We start from the raw sequence: 21429 nt of genomic DNA, 5'->3' as shown, positions 1-21429 counted from the left end.
GTCTCTCATTGCAAGGAACACATTTAACTTTGATAGCTGTATTTGCTTCTTCTTGGCAAATCTAGCATAAACCTTGAGCTAGCCTGCAGGCAAATTCAGTCTATTAAAGATCATTCCATTTTAATCATATAGCATTTGCAAGATATTAACACAGGATGTCAGGAACACGGGAATCCGATTTAGTGATGTGGCTGAATGCTACAGACAACTGTGGACAGTTGAGATGGGAGCAGCAAAAATTATAAAAAGCTTTAGTGTGAGTTCAGGAAAAACGGAGGGACAATGTCCAACTTACAAAAAAAGCACGTATTACTGCTTATTTCTGATCAAACAACATTTTAGAGCTATAAAAGCAGTAATACAGTTGACACAAGCCTCAAGCTTAACACAGATGGGATACAAGAGAGATGCAGCAAGATCTACTACTGAGTAAAGAAGAATTGCAATTTGCAGCAATTTCTCTGGCCAGATCCATACCTTTGATAAACTCTCATCATTTACAGCCTTACTCTTTTGCAGAAGTAGAAGAACATAAGTCTATTCATAGCTTTCAAGAATTACATCCACAGACATTGTAAACTATCAACAAACGGGAAAGCAGGGAAGGAAATGTACAGTTAATTTTGATGCATCATAAACATGCAACTGTCAACAAAAAGTTGTTTGATTTCCAAGTTAAATTCCATGGAATTTAAAGGCTACATGAGATTCTTCACACATTTTATTGAACTGTGGTATTCAATGAATATTTTGTGGGGTCTGGAGTCTGGATATGAGCAGTTTTTCCTGCCCTTCTCTTTCACCTTACAGTACTGGATGCTGTATTGTGATTATACCATGGTTTCTGGAGGTTAACACTTATTCTGTGGTGTTTCCTTCTTCCCGCCCCGACCCCATATATCAAGATGTAATTTCAGACCAAATGTAGCTATTATACAATACCTGCGTGGTGTGCAGTCCTCATACGGAGGGACAATGACGACCTTCACTGTTACTGATGTTCTGAGAAGATCAATCATTTGCTCATGGCTCAGAGTGGCTACAGCCACCTTGCAGATTTCCACCAGCCGGCTGCCTTGTCTCAGTCCTGCCTGCCACGCATAGCCGTACGGCTCAACATCTGCCACAATGCCTTCATAGTTTACGTGGAAACCAAGCTGACCCAGACCATTCCTACGCAGAGTCATCTCCACTGTTTCACAGCCCTTAGTCACAAGCTGTGAATTGAAATGAGGACAGAATTTAACGCACGGAGAGACCTTCAGTGCTAACAGAGGTTTAAGGGCTCCATTTTTGTACTATCAACCAAATCCCAAGACAATGGTGGGACACAATCAAGGAATATTTATCACAGTCCTGGGTACACAGTCAGCTGAAATGGGTCTTGTCACTCAAACTAGTATTTTCAGTAAAGTCTGGTTACCCAAGTTCTGCCTTGAAATTTTTACTGAAACCACAGGAATTTTAGAAGATACATGGCAGCACACAACAGAAAAACACATGGAGTTACACAAGCATCTCTACTTTAAGCACAGTAAACCAGGGTCTATGACAACTCTTCTACCTACCATGAGCATGAAAACTGTCAAGACCAATTTAATGGGGCCTGGTCTTCCCTTTTTCCTGGTCATTATACAGCTACAGTTGTGAAATTACAGGGAAGACAGTGAAACGTAACACATTCTTTCAGAACTTAATCGGATAAAAAATGCGCATGGACAGATGTTTTATAGACAGATACCATGATTCACTGCATTTTTAGTTTATTACATGCATTCAGAGAATATCTGAAGGTTGCAATAGGGATTGGGACTGCACCCTGCTGGCAACATAGTCAGTATCAAAGATATTACAGCTTCATTTGAAACAAGGTACAAAAAGCCTATAAAACAGAGAAAGGGCAGGAAAACAAGGAAAAGAAATAAGGTGATGCTTCTGTATTTATTGTGTGGGAGCAACTGAAGGCCCTGCTTGCCTTTTTTTTTTTTTTAATATATTGAGACTTTTTTGACACACACACAACCAGCTGAGGTTGGCTGATACCTGATAAAAGTGAAAGCAATACTGGATTATCAGAAATAAAATCAGGTAAGTCCTTACAGATTTCACGAAAGACAATCAGGACAGTTTTAGGGATCCCAAGCATTACTTAAGTTGAAGCCTTACTTGGCGGAGGGCGAGAGGAGAAAGCAAAGAAGGGGAGCCAAACAAGAGAACACATTCTAACCTCCAGCCTTTTGACGATCTCTTTGATATCATCAATGTTGCTGATGAAGCTCTCCAAAGAAACACATTCACCCCTCTCATAGAATATTTTGATATTTGTGTCTGTTGAAGTCCACCCTATCACATCTCGACAGGAGCAATTGAACACCACGCTTTTCGTGTCCTGTTCAATGAGGACTACAAACTCATTAGAGATGCCTAGGAGACAGTCTATTTCCATACCCTTGCTGTAGTCTTTTGCATGGACACTCCATACAATAGCACCAGAGCTATAGATCTCTGCTCCTGGATAAGGCTTGGACTTTTCTTTCTTTTTTGAAGCAAGTGAGATGAAGGGGAATTTGCCAGAAGGATCAATAGGTGTGTTGGTGACATTCTTCTCTGCCAAGTCTTTCAAGTACTCTTGACGGGTCCTGGTGGCCATCGCACGAAACTTTTCTGATTTATGAGCAGCATTCTCTGCATTAATGACTTTGGCTAGTAAGAAGTCCCTGAACACATTTGATTTAGGAAACGTGACACCTTTTGGAATAGGTGGTCCAAAGGATGGTACATCTCTGGATCTTGTCACAGCAACACTAAAAGAAATAAAAGAATAAGGAAGAAGCAGAGTGTTTCACTGTATGCAAATTCAGCAGTTTTTGAATACAGAAAATACATTTCCTTTTTTCCTTAAGCCCTCAATTTTTCTCTCCTTTTCTCAGGAATATGCCTATATTTACACTTTAATGGTGCCAGTGTGGAGATTATGTCCCCCTTACTGTACAAACACAAGGCCACTTATTTTTGCATCTAGGCATTTTTGAGTCATCCTCAGTACCACAGCTTAAAGAGAGCTTCAAGTGCAAAATAGTGCTTTTTGACAAATTAAGCACTCATGTATGGTAGTTCTAAATTTTGTTTGTTTTTACTATAAACAGAAAATTTCTAACACACACTGTTACAAAGGCTAGCTTACAATTTAGCTACCTAAAGCTGAAAGGCTCATCTGAAAGCAATGTGAAGTATATGATCAATAGTAGAAATACAGACAAAATGGCCACATTAAAAAGATAAAGACAATAAAGTCATCTCACAAGGCCAGTTTCACTTTGAGAATCATCTTCTGGTGACTGAATGCATATATACATCATGCTACTGATTATGTTTTAAGTTTCTGGATTGAAAACTGCAGTAGCTGATACTGCATGCTAGTGATAGAAGCAGACTCCAAAAAGATTAGAAATAAGAAATCTCTTAGAAGTTTGGAGACATATATTAGAAATAGATGCTTTCATTTTCAACTCTTCCTTTTAGTTTCCGTATCAAATGATGGACTGACAATAAGGTTGCCTTAGGCAATGCCGACAAGCTTAGCTATTTTCCACGGTCAGTTCTCTTTTGATACAGAGCAGATGAGAGTTGTTTGGCATTACTGAAGATTTGCCATTCCAGTCCAGTATCATTCCCTTGGCAGCCTGTCCTAAGAAGAGACTGACAACTGCACTTCAACAGTTTTGTGACAAGAAATGCTCCAACAGTTCGAATATGATTTACCACATATCTATTAACTAGATTTGAAAAAGCATTAACAAATTTTGGCAAAAATATCACGGTAATGGACTTTTATAAAGAAAAATAGGGTGGGACTTGAACATACTAGAAATGTATGTGGTGTTTCATTTGGAAGACTGGCTGGTATTATTTTTGCGCTTTGCTCTAACTTATCTGAATCCTTAAACATAATCAGAGAATCCCCCGCAAAAATCAGCAACTGAGATTGCAGAAATACTATTAAAGCTTTTGGGGCAGGGACACACACAGGAACACCAAAAATAAAAATTAAGTTGCCCAACCTTTAACCATATCTTCTGGTTTTGGGTGGCGGGGTGTTTTATTTGTGTGTTTGCTTTTGTTGTTTTTAATTATATTTTCTGGCAACTGATATTGAAAGATGTCATTGACTGTCATATTTCCTTCAAATGTATGCCAATATATCTAGAAGTATGCAACAGGGGGTGCTCACGATGCAACCATCTGACTCTCGATCATCTCCAGTGGTCCTAAAGGGTCTGTTATTAAGAGACAGAAGCCTAAGCCTTAAGCACAATTACTGGATGTAATGAAATCTACCAGTGACATTTTGTTTGATTAGGTTTTGAGTATCATGAATCATAGGGATAAGAATTTAATCTTTAACATATGCTAGAGAAGTTTTAAAAAGTGAATGATGCCGACAGAGAACCCAGGCTTTTGAAATACTGTTTATCTTAGTTGGGAGGGAGAATCACTGGCCAAGACAGTGCTTGATTTTATTCCTTTTATGTAGCTTTTAATATAAATTCCAGTACATTTTTATGCTATATGGCTTCCTGTTTTGTCTAGAATTATGAATCTATGACACAGTTCCAAATAATTCAGTGAAAAAGAGGTCAAACTTAGTTTGAAAAGTTTCCTAGAAAAACTTTTTATAATGGAATTCTATAAATTTAAATGAAGTGTCTGCACTGAGAGGACAAAAAAAAAAAGAAAGGATTTTAATCTTAAAGGCAGTACACAGAACATACAATGCTCTGGCGGTCTCCTGTATCGAAATGAACACTGACACTCTCACAACTTTTTTTTCCTACCTGCTCCCCCTCCCCTTAAAATTTAAGCCTGTAGCATCACTAAAGATGAAATTCTCAAATTTTATTTACTAATAGTAACCAGTAAGGTTCCAGTCCTTGTAGTTATGAAGACTTGAAAAATGAAAGCAATTCAGAAGTCTGAAGGTCAGAAATAGAACCCTGAGATATTTAAATTTATTACAGTATATAAATCTTTCCTATGCCTTTTAAAAGAAAGAAATTGAAAATATGTGGTTATATTATTTAAAATAATAACCAAAAGCAGATATTTCTTTGTGTTTGTAATATCCAATTCAAATGGGAAATGCATCTGTAGCCCTTGTGGATATATTTCCTACTTTTCCTTTACTTCAAAATCAGTTTCTGTACAGAATAAGAGCCGAAACATATGTCTAAAAGTTTAAGAACAAGGTATGTCCACATAAATTATGTAGCAGTGGAATCTGTCAATAAGCTGCCTTAAAATGAGTATTAACACAAACATGCCTACTCCAGGAGAGTTTTAATACATGTACAAAGTTCAGCACCAGTTCCAGAAGTGCTGTGTGAGCCTTACCAAAAACTCAGGGGGAGGGAAAAGCCTTTAAACCTTACTATACTCACTTGAAAAACACGAATACACCATCTCAGACACTGCAGTTTTAGCTCTTCCTCTAAATAAGCACTTGACTAAATGAAACACTTAGGTGAACATTTGTATTTCAGTAAAGACAAGTTAATTTGAAGGCTACCTCATTTCAAGATAACCATTCTAAATCCATTACTCTGATACTTCATATTTTAAATAAAGAAGCTTTAGAAAAGTTTGCTGAGGACAGTCAACATTTAAAATAAAAATACATTAAGAGTTCAGGATACACCAAAGGTAAAAAGTTTCACTGATTGTAAAAAGAAGTGTAACTCAAAAACATTATGCTTTCAATTTGGTTAAAAAATTTATGCTGAATATGAATCTCATCTTGCAATTCTTTACTATATGTTACTACCAATTACCATCTTCCATTTTAATCATATTGACTTTAAGATCACACTAAGATTTTTTTTTTTTGCTGCATAAAGCTGCGGAATTTATTTGTTGGACTGAAATGACAGAAGAAATGAAGATATTTCAGACAAAATATTTCAGAGAGCTTAGCTTCTTTCTGAAAGGTTAGTCATACTTTTTCACTGTCTAAATTTCAAAAATGTAACATAAGCTGATGCCCAATTATCTGAACAAAAAGTGAATTTGTAAGAATCAATACAGAAATACTCTTCTAGCATACTCTTAATGAAGAGAACAAAAAAGAAGTGAGAATGGAATTTCAAAATCATTCCCAAATGATTGATGTGTGTGTACGTGCATGCGTCTGTGTGTGCACACGTGTGTGTGTGTACACACATACTGACAGCATTAATCTCCTTACTGGGTGTGTTTCCATTCCATACTCATGTGTGTCTATTGACTTTTTAAAGTGTTCTAAATTCACATGACCCCAAATCTCCTCCACCCCTATCTTTCACTATGTTTCCCTACTGATAATTTAAAAGAGGAATGACTCCTCCCTTTGCACTCAAATTCCATGTTTTCAGTGAAACTAGCAATAGCTACCTGTAACAAACGCTGTCAGTACAGGGACCGTGCACTCTTACAATGACAAAGACGTGCTGGAAGTGGGATCGAATGTTCTTTGGGCTGAATGGTTGTGCTCCAGGCTCCTGGAAAACTATTGTCACAATATCATTTCCAATATGTCGCTTTCTCAGAAGCTTTAACAGAAAAAAGATGCATAGGTTAAAACACAGGCTCTTCACAATTTTCAATTATTTATTTATCTTTATTATAAATTACTATTGTTCAATTTTTTTATTTCAAATGATACTTCAAGCCAGAAACGAAAACAGTTGAGGATTTATATGAGAAGTACCAGAATGTTAGTTACTCATCTAATAAATTTCAGGCATGGACATTTTCATTTTCATAACAATTTAATTTCTACATGTAACACACAGGAAGATCTTGTTAAGGAAAATTTTAAGCTAAACAAAGAGGAAAACCAACAACAAAACCTGCTAGTATCAGAGTAGTTAGTGATACACGGAAGCTGGAAAACATTCCCCACTTCACACATTTTTACAAGCCACAAGTAGGCTCTATTTCAAGTGGAAAATAGTTGTCATTGTGCTTAAGACATACTATAATAATTTTCTGATAGGCTTCTTTCAGTACATCCAAAACTACAGCAAAAAAGAAAGGTAAACTACAAAGTAGTCTAACATTTAGTGGACAAAAGCAAACTAAAAAGAATGCTGTGTTACCTTTTATTGTTAAAGGAAAATGCTATTTTATTCACAGAAACACAAAATAACATAGTTTCTAGAGTAAAATGCATATACATCACACACAGCAAGATGGCCTAGTATTTAACAAGATCAGGTACTTCAGAGTAACAAAGAAGGTCAGCCTACACAGCTCTTCAGTATAACAAAAAAAATTTAAAACAAAAAACATATTTTGTCTCATGTCTTCTTGTGTAGTGTGCTGAACCACCCACTCATCACCTCTGATTCTGTGTGTATTACAATTTGCTGAATGCAATCCTTAAAGCACAGTGGACTTTGCTGCAGAAGGTTGAAAAATCATGTAAAGTACACTATGGTCCTTTTGACATAAGATACGAACTCTTATTTATGTAACACAGATGTGCTACTGACATAATTGTATAATGTTTACATCAAAGTTTCAGTAAATAATGCATATTTAAATAGAAAACAGTCCTATGCAGAAAATCTACCTATGATGTACCTACAATGATCTGCTTTGCTCATCTTTCTGACACAAAGATGGCCAGTTTTACTTTTGATACTTTTGATTCTTCAAGTGTTTTCTTTGCTAGTTACAAATGAAAGTTGTCATAAATGTTTAATAGTTCAGCTACTTTTGAGATGGAGGAAAAACTAATTCTAAATAGGCATGGTCTACCTTACCTGTTGCTTGTTGTTTGGAGTATATGGCAACATAGTAGAAACGTGGAACATGATTTCATAGTCCTTGTATGTTGTGTATAGAGAATGAGTACCTGTCGAATCAGCTTCAGTTAAAGAAAAAAGAGAAAAGAAAAGCATTGTTTAAAAAAGTTTAAAACCAAAGTTTCATTATTATCAAAGAAAATCATCAGGCAAGACAAGAATTCCTATTCACCCTTGATCCTAGCTGAAATGTCAGCAAGTAAAAACTTACCCAGAGTTTATTCACCTGCCAAAGCAAATGACACAAATAGATGGCATGTGTAATTTTGTGTACTTTTCCTAATGAAGAACTTGTTAGGAATAGGGAATTTATACCAGAAAACCCTGAAGAAAGCCTATTTAAGCATGAAAAGTGATAACAAAGTCTGAAATAATTTTCAGACACCACCCAATATCTCAAGCTAATCGGAATGAAACTGAACTGTAAGGAATGTGAAAAGGATTTCAGAAAGGAAGGTAGACAGATACTGCAAATGAATACCATGATTTCATGCATAATTAAATATCAATGGACATATAATCCACAATATATGAAAGAACAGAATGGGTTCTTTTAAACATAAATATCAGGACTCTACATTAACTGTAATGAAGTCAGATAAAACCTTCACTAAAACAGGTGCTTTATGGATAGGAGCAGTCAAAAACCCAAACAGGATGCTAGCATGCTTACAGCTGATGATGGAAAAAGCCCACAACAATGACATCATGATGCTTGTATATTAATCAAAGGTACTCTCACCTGTTTTGGGTTCTGGCCACCCTATCTTAAAAGTTATAGAAGAAAGAGAAGGGATCCAGAAACAGGCCACAAAAATAATTATACGTGGATGGAGAGACTTCCATGTGGAGAGAAAATGATAAAAACTAGGATTATGAAGTTTAGAAAGAAAAAAAGAAGAGGGGATATTATTAAAGTTTACAAAGTGTTGGTTGAAGACAACACTTGATTACAGACAAACTGGGAACTTCTGTTTTTACGTTTTCTTTCTCTCACAAAAAAAAAAAAAAAAGACCTTGAAAAATGTTCCATTAATTTAAGTAGTAACACACTTAAAGCTGAAATAGTGAATATATTCTATTAAATATAACTGCTGTCCAAAGTGCAAAAAAGCCCATTTTCAAAGAGAATTTTAAAAGTAACTAGATTTATATATGGAAAAAAGCATCCTGGTTATTTGAAGTTATATAAACATGCTACTATATTATATAATCTCAGCTATTTATAGCAATGTATTTTAAAAAGCTGTTAAGTATGACACCTTGGCAGTTTTTATAAGCAGAGAAATCATGTTACTAAGGAGATAATAGCTCTGAGATTTGTGAGGCATTTACAATAGCATAAATACAGTTTATTTACCCAGATTTTGGGTATAAGCTTTTGACAAGAAGTTTTCGTTTCCTGTCAAATTTGTAATAATAAAGTAGAGGTAGCTTTGCTGTAAATTAAAAACTGCAACATCATCCATAAAATTAAATAGTAAGTTTTCTACATTATAGCTGCATAGTGATTTTGCATTTCCAAATCATCTAGATAGAATAAAAAGGGAATAAGAAAAAAAAAAAAATTCCTGGAATCTTGTAAACCCCCCCCCCCAATTACTGTTTCAAGGAGATTGGGCTCTCTTTTCCAGCATCCAACACTGCCATTATGAAAAACTAGCTACCTGCTAAACATTTTCTTTTTAATGCTAATTACAACAGCACAACGGCTGAACGGTAGTAACTTCATCTTGCACTCAGTTCACAGCAGCCTCCATCCTCTGCCTGATCATTACAATGAACGCTGAAGGAGGTAGATGCAACTGAAAGTCACCTAAACATCAACATAACTCCTTACTGGCTTTTTTGTGTTTACCTGTAAATACGCTAATTTGTACATCACCTTTCATAAACAAAGCATACATAAATATTATGAAGAACTGGAAAGGGGGAGCAGGTGCAAAAAAGAAATGGAAGTCGGTAAGATGACAGACGGGGAAGGAAGGTGCCAAAAGAGGGGAAGAAGAAAAGAATGAAGCAATTCTGACAAATAATATGCTAGAACAACACCTATGCATTTAAACCAAACTTTCAACTTTCCTGGATGAACTTCATTTCAGGCAGAAAAGGGTTCTTTCTTAGAACAGCACCAATTCTGCAAACTAAGTAATAAGGCTACAATTCAAATGACATGTTTAATGATTCCAATTATTTCCAAGTACTGCAGAGCTTAAATCCCTGTTATTCAAATCCAACTACAAACAGAAGTCCATATCCACTGCAGACTGTGCATCTTTCTCACCATTCAGATTTCTTCTTTCTTACAAATCTAGAATACTTTTTCTGAAGTACAACACAACAATTACAGGTGTTTGCTTTAAATCAAATCACTGCCATTGCAGTAAAATCCAAGACTGTGCACTGGAATAGTATCCATCATTTCAAGGTCAGAACTGTAAGCCAGCACTACAATCTACTTTGATTTCCTTGCATTTAACAGAGGCCTGAGGGATCTACAAATTCATTAGCACCTTTTTACACTGAAGACATCTCTTCCTGCCATTAGTTTATGGCGCACCTATTAATGCTGCTTTCTCAGTCTTGTCCCATTGCTGGATTTGGTTAGTAGCTGAGGACTTATCTGATCTTCTTTTCCTTCCATCATTATTCACCTTTACAAACCCACCTTATTCTTCTCTCCTTCCAATGTTTCTCAGCTATCTTCACAAGGACTTTCTTAACAGACTCCCATTTAAGTGTTTTTTTCTAACACCAACAGTGCTCAAAACTGTGATTGACACTAACAAACTACTGCTGATCAGTTCACCTCACTGAAGGCACAGGACTTTGTCATCCTGCTTCTACAGCAGCTTTTAAAACCTCTGTACTAGAAAACTGTATACAAAACAGTATGAGTAGAAAATCTAACTCAGTGTTTCAAAGGAAAACATGTTGCAAGGAGTTCCAGGAAAACAAAAAATAAGTTATATTGATGAGTCAGGAGAAGGAACAGCCATTGCTACAAACTGCAGCAGTGCTCACAATAAAAGATGCACAAGAACAAGTCATTTCAGAGCTTAATGTTGTTCCTGTCTACCTTTGCTGCTAAAAAGCCCTGCCTTATTTCTAGTTTCTCCTAGTTATTTGGCCCAAATTCAGTACCTGTCAAACCTGCTCTCCTTTCTGTTACACACAAGGATTACACCAAGCACTCATGTTCGACTTCTGTAATATTCAAGTTGTTTTCAGACACTATTTCTGAGGACAGAATCCTTTATTTTGTAACATACAAAAGTATACGGGTAACACAAATACAGAGAAATGCAGATGGACTTCCCGCACACCCATTTCTGCTTCTTAAGCAATTGAGGAACCTCCGACCTCCATTGGCTATTGGTCTCCCAGCAAATGTCTCAGACCCAACAGTAAGTCTACTCTTACTTCCATGTGGTTGAAAAGATGTTAAATAGTACAAGATAAGGTAATCTATCTGATTTATTTCATTAGAAACATGGGGGGTTATTGACAACCCCTAAATGAAATGACAATTTGAAGTCCATTAATTCCCTAGATTTTTAATCTATTTAGTATCTTCTGTAGTTTTTATATTCTTCTCATGTCTTAACCAAAAAGTCATGCAGTATAAACATCTAATACAGAAATATACCATTATTAGCTATATATATAATCCCATCAAATAGATAATTCATGAACTCCTACAACTCACATTAATCAATCTCCTTCATTTCCTGCACCAACCATGCTACCACTCTGCTGGACACATGCCAGGTTACCAGGCCTAGCATTATCCAGCTGATCGCATTTACCAATTTAAAACATTGAGAAATCAGACTAAGTGAGGGGGAGGGAAATAAAGCATGCATTACAACTAGAGAATAAAGTAAAATGACTGAAGTTATAATTTGAAAGATTACTGTGATGTTTATTACTTTAAAGTGATACCCATAAACTTCCTAGCAACCATGGGATAGATGACATTTTCAAGCTCTATTTCCTATCCAAAGTCTGCAGGCTGCCATGAGATAGACTGCTTCCCCTCTGGTAATTCTAGAAATATACAAACAAAACTTTAGAAGTAGCAGCTCTTTTCCACAGTGGCACTGGCAGAGATCCAAAGCTAAAGCCCTTGAAAGATCCAATATACTTAAACAGGCTTTCAGTTAATAGGATGCATGAGATTCCTCCTTTTAAAATTGGCTCTGTTACAAATACTTACCAATTAGGTCCCTAATTCTAAAAATTTCTAAGAACAACAACTGTTGTGAAACTGCCTTTTGCTAGAGCAACTTTACTTTTCTAAATTTGCATAAATTAAAAACATCTTGTGAAAATTTCCAGAGTATGTATACAAATCAGCTTCCTTCCATGCTGAGAAAATCCTTCATCATATCTTACATCATACATCTGCTCTTCATAGGTTGCAAAGTATTGTCAAAGGTATAGGAACTAGTAAAGTAGCCTACATAGCTCTGACCTTTCTTGCAAGTTAATGAACATACATTTGTTTTTAAGAGCATCTTTGCAATCAACTGTGCTGACATTAAACAGAATTTTTATGCAGGAAAATTTCCTGAGTAATGAGACTGCAAGAACTATTTCATGACAGCAATCTTTAGCAAGGGAAGAGCACAGAGCTGGAGAAGGGAGAAGCTTGCTTCCTAGCTGTAGACCTAGCCATTTCAACAAAACCCTATAAACCTATGTCATGGTATAGACCACAATCTCCTCCTATGCAGGCCTTTCTGTGTTAGGGCCAAGGCAGAAAAGCCTGACTGATTACTTAGGGTAGCTATCAAAGATGTATTACCTGTATGTATTCTGCTGTTCACATATTCCCCACACCGGAGGTGCAGCTCTTGTGACCATCTCTGGTCTTTAGCATTTTGCCTACCACAAGGTGGCTTTTTTTCCCTTGCCATTTCCTATGCAGAATATGCAATAAGGGTTTCTGAACGTAGCTATCCAAAGAGCTTAGTGTTGTGGCCCCAAAACACCACCTTCTCTTCCACCACTTCCAGTCTGTGCTTTGCATACTTGCAGAAAGGAAAACATAGCACCATCAAGATCAATTAAAAAAAACTATTGCAACTGTTAATGTTTGCTGCTGTCTAAACCTGCTCGTTAAGAACTCACGTATGCTGTGTAGTCACGTGTTTCCTCAGTAAGCCTGCAGAAAACATAACCTGAAAGATTTCAGACAACTTAGGAGCTCCTAAGCAGTCCTAGCTGATCCCACATCAGCTAGACGTCCCACAGTCCTACACCTGAGCTTGTAAACCTTGACTGAAAGAGAATGTAGGAAACCCTTCATGAACGCAGCAGTTTCCACCCAGAGCATCCTCCTTCCTCTCTGACCACACTGAAGTGTTCACATAAAGCCTTTTTGTATCTTTTGATACAGAATGGAGCTGGCAGGTCTAGGGGGCAATGTAAAAAGACATGTAGGCTCTCAACATGGAGTAGAAAACCTTCATTACAACAAGACAAATCCTAAAACCAGGAGAGATTCAGTCAACTAAAAGTTTACATACATGTCCATTCAACAGGTGCTAGATTGTAGTACACAGAATGAAAACCTGACAAAATTCTTTCACTGACTCAGAAGCAACAAGAAGGAACACAAACTTTACTGGAAAATTCTGCTTTTTAGAAGAAAATTTCAAGCAAGTACTTGAGACACAGTTACAGCTTTCATGGGTATATCTGAACAGATGAATCAACCCTTAATCATAAGAGCATTTATATGTACTAGAAACCAGTGTGTGTGGACTGACACCAAAAAGAGGGCTTTTTTTTCAGGTGTCTTAACTAAACTAGAAGAAAGGGAAGAAAGGATTTTACTTGAACTACTGAAAGTAACAAGGAGGTCACAATATAAACCCAGAAGCTATGAAATAATAAACATTTTCTCTGTTTTCCATACACATTTGATTTTTGACCTAGCTTATTTTTATAACTGATAAAATAACACTTTGGAGCTGCAGAAAAGGAAAAGCCAGCCTGAGAATTATTGTACAATATATTTCCAGTAAAGGGAAGAAACTGTTACAGCAATAAACTGCCTGGATCTCATCTGGAATCATGTATATAATCCTAGCCGCTAAAATTAAAGAGACTGAATTCAGACTTGGATGAGTGCGGAGGAAGGCTACCAGGTAATACTGCATGTGTGTGTATGTGTGGGAAGCAGATAAATCCATGTGTCCCATACGAGTAAGAGAGACTTGGCTTATTAAGGGTACCACCACAAAAGCATAGAGGAGATAGAACCATAATGTGTAAATGCACTCAAGGGAGTAAATACAACAGAGGAAACATAAGTATTGCAACTAAAAGAAAGCAGGCTCAATAGTAAATGTGTGCAAAAGTGGTATTAATTTAGGTTTAAAACCACAGAAAGTTTTATAACAGTTTTGGGTTGGGGGGGGGTGTGGTGGTAGCAGGGCAGGGGGGCTAACAGGGTGGCTCCTGTGAGAAGCTGCTGGAAGCTTCCCCAGCTCCAAGTCAGAGTTTCCTCTGGCCCAGGCCGAGCCCATCAGCGACGGTGGCAGTGCCTCTGGGAGAACGGATTTAAGAAGGGGAACCTGCAGCGGAGAGAGGAGTGGGATGTGAGAGGAACCCCTGTGCAGACACCGAGGTCAGGGAGGAAGGAGGAGGATGAGGGGATGCCCCTGCAGCCCGCGGTGAGGCGGCAGGCTGTCCCCCCCAGCCCACGGAGGGGAGCGGGGGAGCAGATGCCCACCTGCAGGCTGTGGAAGGGCCCCACACCGGAGCAGGGGGATGCCCCCCAAGATGGCCGGGACTCCGTGGGAGAGCCCGCCCGGGAGCAGCCGCTTCCTTCCGAGGCCCACAGAAAGGACCCTCGCCAGGGGAGTTTGTGAGGAACTGCAGCCCGCAGAAAGGGCTCACGTTGGAGGTGTTCGTGAAGGGCTGTCTCCCGTGGGAGGGACCCCACGGTGGAGCAGGGGAAGAGCGTGAGGAGTCCTGCCCCTGAGGAGGAAGGAGCGGCAGAGACGAGGTGTGATGAACTGACCCCAACCCCCATTCCCCGTCCTCCTGCGCTGCTGGGGGGAGGAGGGAGAGAAAATGGGGAGTGGAGTTGAGCCTGGGAAGAAGGGAAGGGTGGGGGAAGGTGGTTTAAGATTGGGTTTTACTTCCCATTATCCTTGTTTGGTTTGATTGGTAAGAAATTGAATTGATTTGGGTTTTTTCCCAAGTGGAGTCTTTTTTTTGTCCATGACAATAATTGGTGAGTGATCCCTCCATGTCCTTGTCTCGACCCACAAGCTTTTCGTTTTATTTTCTCCTCCTTGTCCCACTGGGAAAGTGAGCAAGTGGCCTCTTGGTGCTTTGTTGCCAGCTGGGCTTAAACCACAACAATAACCCTATGAGGAGTGATGATTAAGACTGATTGAGAACAGCCTGAAGAGATGGCAACATGATCCCTGTAAGAATTAAGGACACAAGGTAGAATGGTGCAGCACTAAAGCACAGCAAGTTACTGTCTTTGTGATAGGAGACCCATAACAAGAGCACAGTTTTTGCTGCACTGAAGTTGATGAATGCTTTTCAGCTTTCACAAATCAACTCATTATTTTCCTTTGCTGCAAGGGAGCAAAATAGCAATATTTCCACTGGTTAGTTCCAATACTCAAAGAAAAGGAAGACAGGCCAAAAATTCCCCTAAGTATTTAAAATAGATTTACAAATTGAATATAGCATGCGCTAGCTGATAAACAGGTATTTCACAAGCTTGATTCCAAAAGTAGGGAGTTTCTTTTATAGATACTGTCACCTAAGATCATCTTTCAGCTGCATTTTTGTTCCAATATGTTTTACAGTTAAAGCTGATAACCTAACCAACAAATCCAGTCTAATTTCCATAACTCAGAAGAAAGAAATCACAGAGGGAGGAATACATTTGATAGCAGGAGGAAGACAAAACTGCCTAGAAGAAAAACTACATGCAACAGACACAGCACAAAAGCAATAGATCAACTTGCCAAGGTGGAGTTACATAGATGGGTTCTCAAAACTTTTTTGGTGACAGTCTCTTAGCATATCATTAAAAAAAATTATGACATACCAACTGTATTGATTACTCTTTAGACGAGACACTGATGATGGATTTGCAACACCATTAATGGTTCCATAGTTACTGGTTTCTTGTTGCAGCTTTAGTGATAATTTCCTACCAAATTAGTACAAAAACCCAATAATTACCAGAGTTGAAAGACCATATGGGTATGGGTCAAATTACGTACTTGCTCTGCTTTCACTTCTAATATTGAGCAACTGTCTTCCTACAGCTAAGAGGTTATTTTTAAGAACTCTCTATAAAAAGTCAGTTAGCAACCATATGATGCATTTTGTTCACTTAAGGGAAAAAAAATATAAATGAAAAAGCCTTACTCTTGGTATCCAGCTGAGCACGATACTTTTCAAATCCCTTGAGTCTAACTCGTTCTCCCAAGAGCTGAAGAAACTCTTCAAAGGCTGGACCTGCTGATTCATTATTATACATTTCCTCTTCTGTGCTTTGCCCGGCTTTGCAGTACATGATACCCACCTTAAGCTGGTAACTTAACTGCAAAGAGAAGAAGGTTAAAATCTTATATGTATACCAAGTTATGCAGCAACTTATTTATTGAATTCTCCACATTTTCTGATAAACTCATAATTCACAAAGAAAAAAATACCTAATTATCAGTCTGATTTCAAATGTTAGCCTAGTTCCAAATATTCTCATTGTCTTCCCCTATAATTGCCTTGATGATGGCATATTTCATCAGAAGATGTCAAAATGCTTTCTGAAGTGAAACAAACATTTATGTTCCTTATTTTCAGGAAGACAACACTGCAGCTTGCCAATGGCGAATGTCTTGCATTGAGCCACATGGAAAGCGCTGGCTCAGTAATGCCAGAACTTGACTCTCACTCCTAGGCTGGTACCATGGTTACTATCCTATACTAAACCTTCCACACAGAAGGGTAGGGCACAGCATGTAAGACAAGATAAAAATTATTCACCTATTAGTGCATTCACCTGTTAGTAATGTTGAAAGAAGCCATGGCATTCAGTTGGACGCCTTTGACTTAGAAATGCAGTAACAAAGAAAAGAACTAAATTGAGAAATGCTGGTAATACTTTAGAGATATTATTTACTAGCATAGACCTTCAACTATATTTGTGGTCTTTAGTTCCATTTTTCCTCTAATTTTATGTTGGATGTTCCCAATACAGCAGAAACTGAAGATGTGAATAAAGTAATTTTTTACTCAACCATAATTGTGATTTTTCAAAGCAAACTATTCCCACCAATTCCAAATTGATGCACACGCAAAAAGGATCATACCTGTGCCCTTCATGTCTGGACTACAGAAACAGAAGGGAAGAAAGCAGCACCCACAGCCATTTACTGCGATCACCAAAACCAATTTCACAGGCAGGAGCTCTGACTGGCAGAGTACAAAGGAAAGCCTTGGAGTTTACGCATGAAATTCATCTAGTAAAAATGCATACTTATTGCAGGGTAAATAATCTTTCCTTCTCCACACAAATTTCTGCAGAGGCTCCATTTTACATAAATACCAAGCAGATCTGCCAGAGCAACATCATAAGAAAGTCTTTCGAAACTGGCATGAGATTTGCAAGTTTGGGCTACAGGTTAGTGGGAAGTGAAAACAGTTATTTGCAAGGGCACTGGAAGCAGTGTCATCTGAATATACTGTGACTTGCTCTCAAAGCTTCTGTCACAGGTTGCGAGACAAAAGGTTTTGGAACTTGCTGGGACGATGTGGACACACATAATTAAACCGAAATTAATCGATTTTAACTTCTTATGTTTATGGTGGGATAATTTAAAAGCCCTCAGAAGCCATCCTACTCTGTCTCTAAAAGTAAATTTTAAAATTAAAAAACCTCTGAAAATTGCAATTTTACTGTATTCTTCTTTTACTACCAAGGATGAATGGTGACAGGGATAAAGTATTAGCAGTAGGAAAATAAGGAGGGGAAAAAAGAAGGGTGAAGAGCAACCTGGCTTGATTACTCCTGTTAGAGAAGTTAAGCATATGTAATAAGTCAGAGTTCTAGGCTTCTTTTTTTTCCCCTCCAGGATGTCCCTTATTTTATCATTTGACACAGTGACTACCCAACTTGCACCTTCTAAATATATCCAAATTTCTTATAATAAAATATGAATACAGCACAGAATCATAGAATGGTCTGTGTTGGAAGGGACCTTAAAGATCATCTAGTTCCAACCCCCCTGCCATGGGCAGGGACACCTTCCATTAGACCAGGTTGCTCAAAGCCCCATCCAACCCGGCCTTGAACACTGCCAGGGATGGGGCATCCACAGCTTCTCTGGGCAATCTGTTCCACTGTCTCACCACTCTCATGGTAAAGAATTTCTTCCCATTATCTAATCCAAATCTACCCTCTTTCAGTTTAAAACCATTACCCCTCATCCTATCTCTACACTCCCTGATGAAGAGTCCCTCCCCATCTTCCCTATAGGTCTCCTTTAAGTACTGGAAGGCTGCTATAAGGTCTCCCTGGAGCCCTCTCTTCTCTAGGCTAAACAACCCCCACTCTCTCTACCCATCCTCATCTCAATCTATTCCTTATGAAAGAAACATTCACGGGCCAACTTCCAAAATTTCAACTGAAAGTGGGGGGGAGGGAGGAGGGGGGAATCAATTTTGTGCATTGAAGTAACATTTCTATTTCCTTTTCTCTCATTAACTATTTGAAATGCTTTCTGTGTAACTATAAAGGAGATATGCTCTTTCAGCACTAGAGACCAAACCAAAACCATTCACCTTTAAGAATAAAAACTGCATATTTTGGGCATCGAAGTATTAAGACTGGAAGCAAAGATACTTATTTGTAAAACAAATACTGAGCACATGCAAATTAATGTTACAATTTATTATTTCAACTCTCCGTTCACTAAAAAATACAAAAAAATCAAAACAACCATCAGTGTACACAATACTCAAAACAATCCAGATACAGATGGATGGCTCATGCTTTTTTTTTTTTTGGTGTAAAACATTCTGCATGACGACTGTTTGATTAAGATTTAAATTTGCTCAGGAATCATGGGAGCTAGATGAAGTTTGCAGGTACATTTCTATGATTTCTGCTTAGCTAGCAAACTATGTGATCCCGCTCACTGCAAGCTTATTGCCTCACAGCAGCCAAACTTCGTGCCTTTGCCGACAGGGCTATGTGCTCTCACAGAGAACCTGGACCAGCTACTGCTGACATGTTGGAAAGGAGGAGACAGGAGGGGAGAGAAGAAGGGTGGTGGAGAGGTGGCACTGCTGTCACTCCTGCCAGAACCACTGCCATCAATTTCTGTATCATTAGTAGCAGATCCTGTCTTGGACTGTTCAGGCAACGTTTGCTGCTCAGATAATGCTCTTTGTCCACTCCCAGAGAAATACAATGGGTGGAAGTGTTTCATCGGACCACAATGCCTTAGCTGCACTGCTAATTACAATAGTTTCTAGTAATTTTACTTGAATAAATAAGGACAAAGAAAACCATTCTCACCAAGCACACCTACACTATTTAAGCTTCAATTTCTGGTGAAGGAAGTATTTTCAAGGGCATAAACATAAAGAGGATCCACAGCATCCACAAGCAACCAAACAACTGTCCTTTATTGCTTTGAAAAATGCTTTGAAAATGAAAATTTAGCTAAGAAGCTAAATAAGAACTATACAAAGAGCAGGATATGCCTTCTAGCTATATTCTTAGATTTGCTGAACGTCAAAAAAAAAGTTTCATAAGGACAACACAAGCTGGTATTTCTGATTCAAAAAAGCGGATCTGGGGGAAGAAAGGCATGCAGTCCCCATTACTACACCTCCTTCTGATAAATCTAGGGTCCTTAGAAGTGTAATAACTCCAAGTAAAAGCTAAAAAAAGGAGTTGAAGGATGAATTCTGCTGTGGTAAACCTCCTAAAGTAGCAGCTTCATTTTAATAATCTAGAAGTATTTACATATTTATATATGTGGGAAAAGTACACTTCAAGTATTTGTCTAGCACCCAGTGCAAGACAGCGGAAAGCCTATCTTGGATTTAAGCAGTCAGCAAGTTTATATTACAAATATGGAATTATACTAAAAACCGACTGACATTTCACAGTATTTCTGTGAATGAGGAACTGCCATAAAGATAAACTTCTACTGGAATAAATCAGTAACTGCCCTGATGTTCAAATTTTTAAATAATACTTGGAAGTAAACCTAAAGTAAGTTACTGTGAACTCTGCATTCAAGGCAAAGATTAGTAGATGGTAATTAGCCAGGAAGTTAGCACAGCCCTATGGAACAATTGTGTTGCTTTTTAACACAGAACCATTCAAATGAATGCATTTTAATAAAGCCAATAAAAGAACAGCTAGGTGACAATGGGGGCCATATGTACAGAACAGCAGATGTTACTATGACTCTAGCAATCTAAGGGGAAGTAATGAACATGCAGCTTGACATACAACGCTGATACAAAATTGGGGCAAGAAGAATATTCCCATTCTGACACTGGATGTCATATGCAGATATTGAAAGAGCAGAAGAGACAGAGCTCAGCCATAAAAGTGATATGAAATTCAGAGAAAATATGTTGCAGTGAAAGACTTGAAAAGTGCAATCTGTTTAGTTTATCATAAACAAGACCAACAGATGATTCAATCATTGCACACAAAAACCTTTGCTGGGAAAAAATCTCACACCAAAATGACTCTTAAGATGTAGCAGAGAAAGCTATCAGAAGTCTGGAAGCTGAAAGCAGATCAATTCAAATAAAGAACTGCAAATTCTTAAATATGAAAACAACCAACTGCTTTAAAACCTCACTCAAATATATAAAAAAAGATAGGCTATCTTAATGAAAACTGGTGCATGTGAATTTGGCTCAATGAAGGGCTTACTGGGTGAAATTCAGTGGCTAAGTCAGGCTAAGGTCACTTTATAGTCTTAACTCTTAAAATTACAAGACATCTTATTTGCTATATCAAACAGGCACCTGTTTGTACTGTAATGAAACAGTGTGACACTCAGCAAGAAGAAGTGATAAACATTCTGTGTACCTAATTAGTAGAGCAGCTGTTACCCAAATTTTTCTGTTAGCTTGGAATTGATAAAAAATGCAGCTTCTAATTAGTACAGAGCATGCTTATCTTTTTCTGTTAGAAGTGTCAAACTGTTTCATTACTGCAAAAAACAGAAAATACTTTGATGTAGATAATACAATTTTAACTATTGCTTATCCTTAATGATTTTCAAAAGTTTAAGTAGTAACAGAAAACTATACTATACACCATATTGTGGGAGTTTAATGACATATAGGATATGAAATAAGGATAATTTAATCTCACACTTTTTTAGATAACCGACTCCTGAAGCAAATTATGCTAAATTGCCTTTCAAATTAGATATTTACTAGAAATAACTTTGGAATTTATTATTTTAAGTAGAACTTTCTGCTAGATTTTTTTTTCTTTGTGAAAATTTTCCCACTGCAGGTTCTTGATGGTCATATCTGGAAGGTACTGATCCTAATC

General features: G+C 37.8%; 1 protein-coding gene across 2 annotated transcripts in view; it reads right to left on the bottom strand.

Moving 5' to 3' along the window:
- Positions 1–21429, bottom strand: part of SIPA1L1 (signal-induced proliferation-associated 1 like 1) — an 80228-nt gene that overhangs the window by 43511 nt on the left and 15288 nt on the right. For both annotated transcript variants that reach the window (XM_010566476.1, XM_010566477.1), the window contains exons 4-8: positions 16260–16434; positions 7803–7906; positions 6427–6584; positions 2228–2804; positions 943–1217 (exon numbers count right to left, since the gene is read on the bottom strand). In XM_010566476.1, coding sequence (XP_010564778.1) covers positions 943–1217; positions 2228–2804; positions 6427–6584; positions 7803–7906; positions 16260–16434 — 1289 coding nt within the window. The remainder of the gene's footprint in view (positions 1–942; positions 1218–2227; positions 2805–6426; positions 6585–7802; positions 7907–16259; positions 16435–21429) is intronic.

The sequence above is a fragment of the Haliaeetus leucocephalus genome, unplaced genomic scaffold, assembly GCF_000737465.1.
Source record: "Haliaeetus leucocephalus isolate CR32 unplaced genomic scaffold, Haliaeetus_leucocephalus-4.0 Scaffold213, whole genome shotgun sequence".
In the NCBI taxonomy this organism is placed as follows: Eukaryota; Metazoa; Chordata; class Aves; order Accipitriformes; family Accipitridae; genus Haliaeetus; species Haliaeetus leucocephalus.
This window is presented reverse-complemented; position numbering and strand designations above follow the sequence as displayed.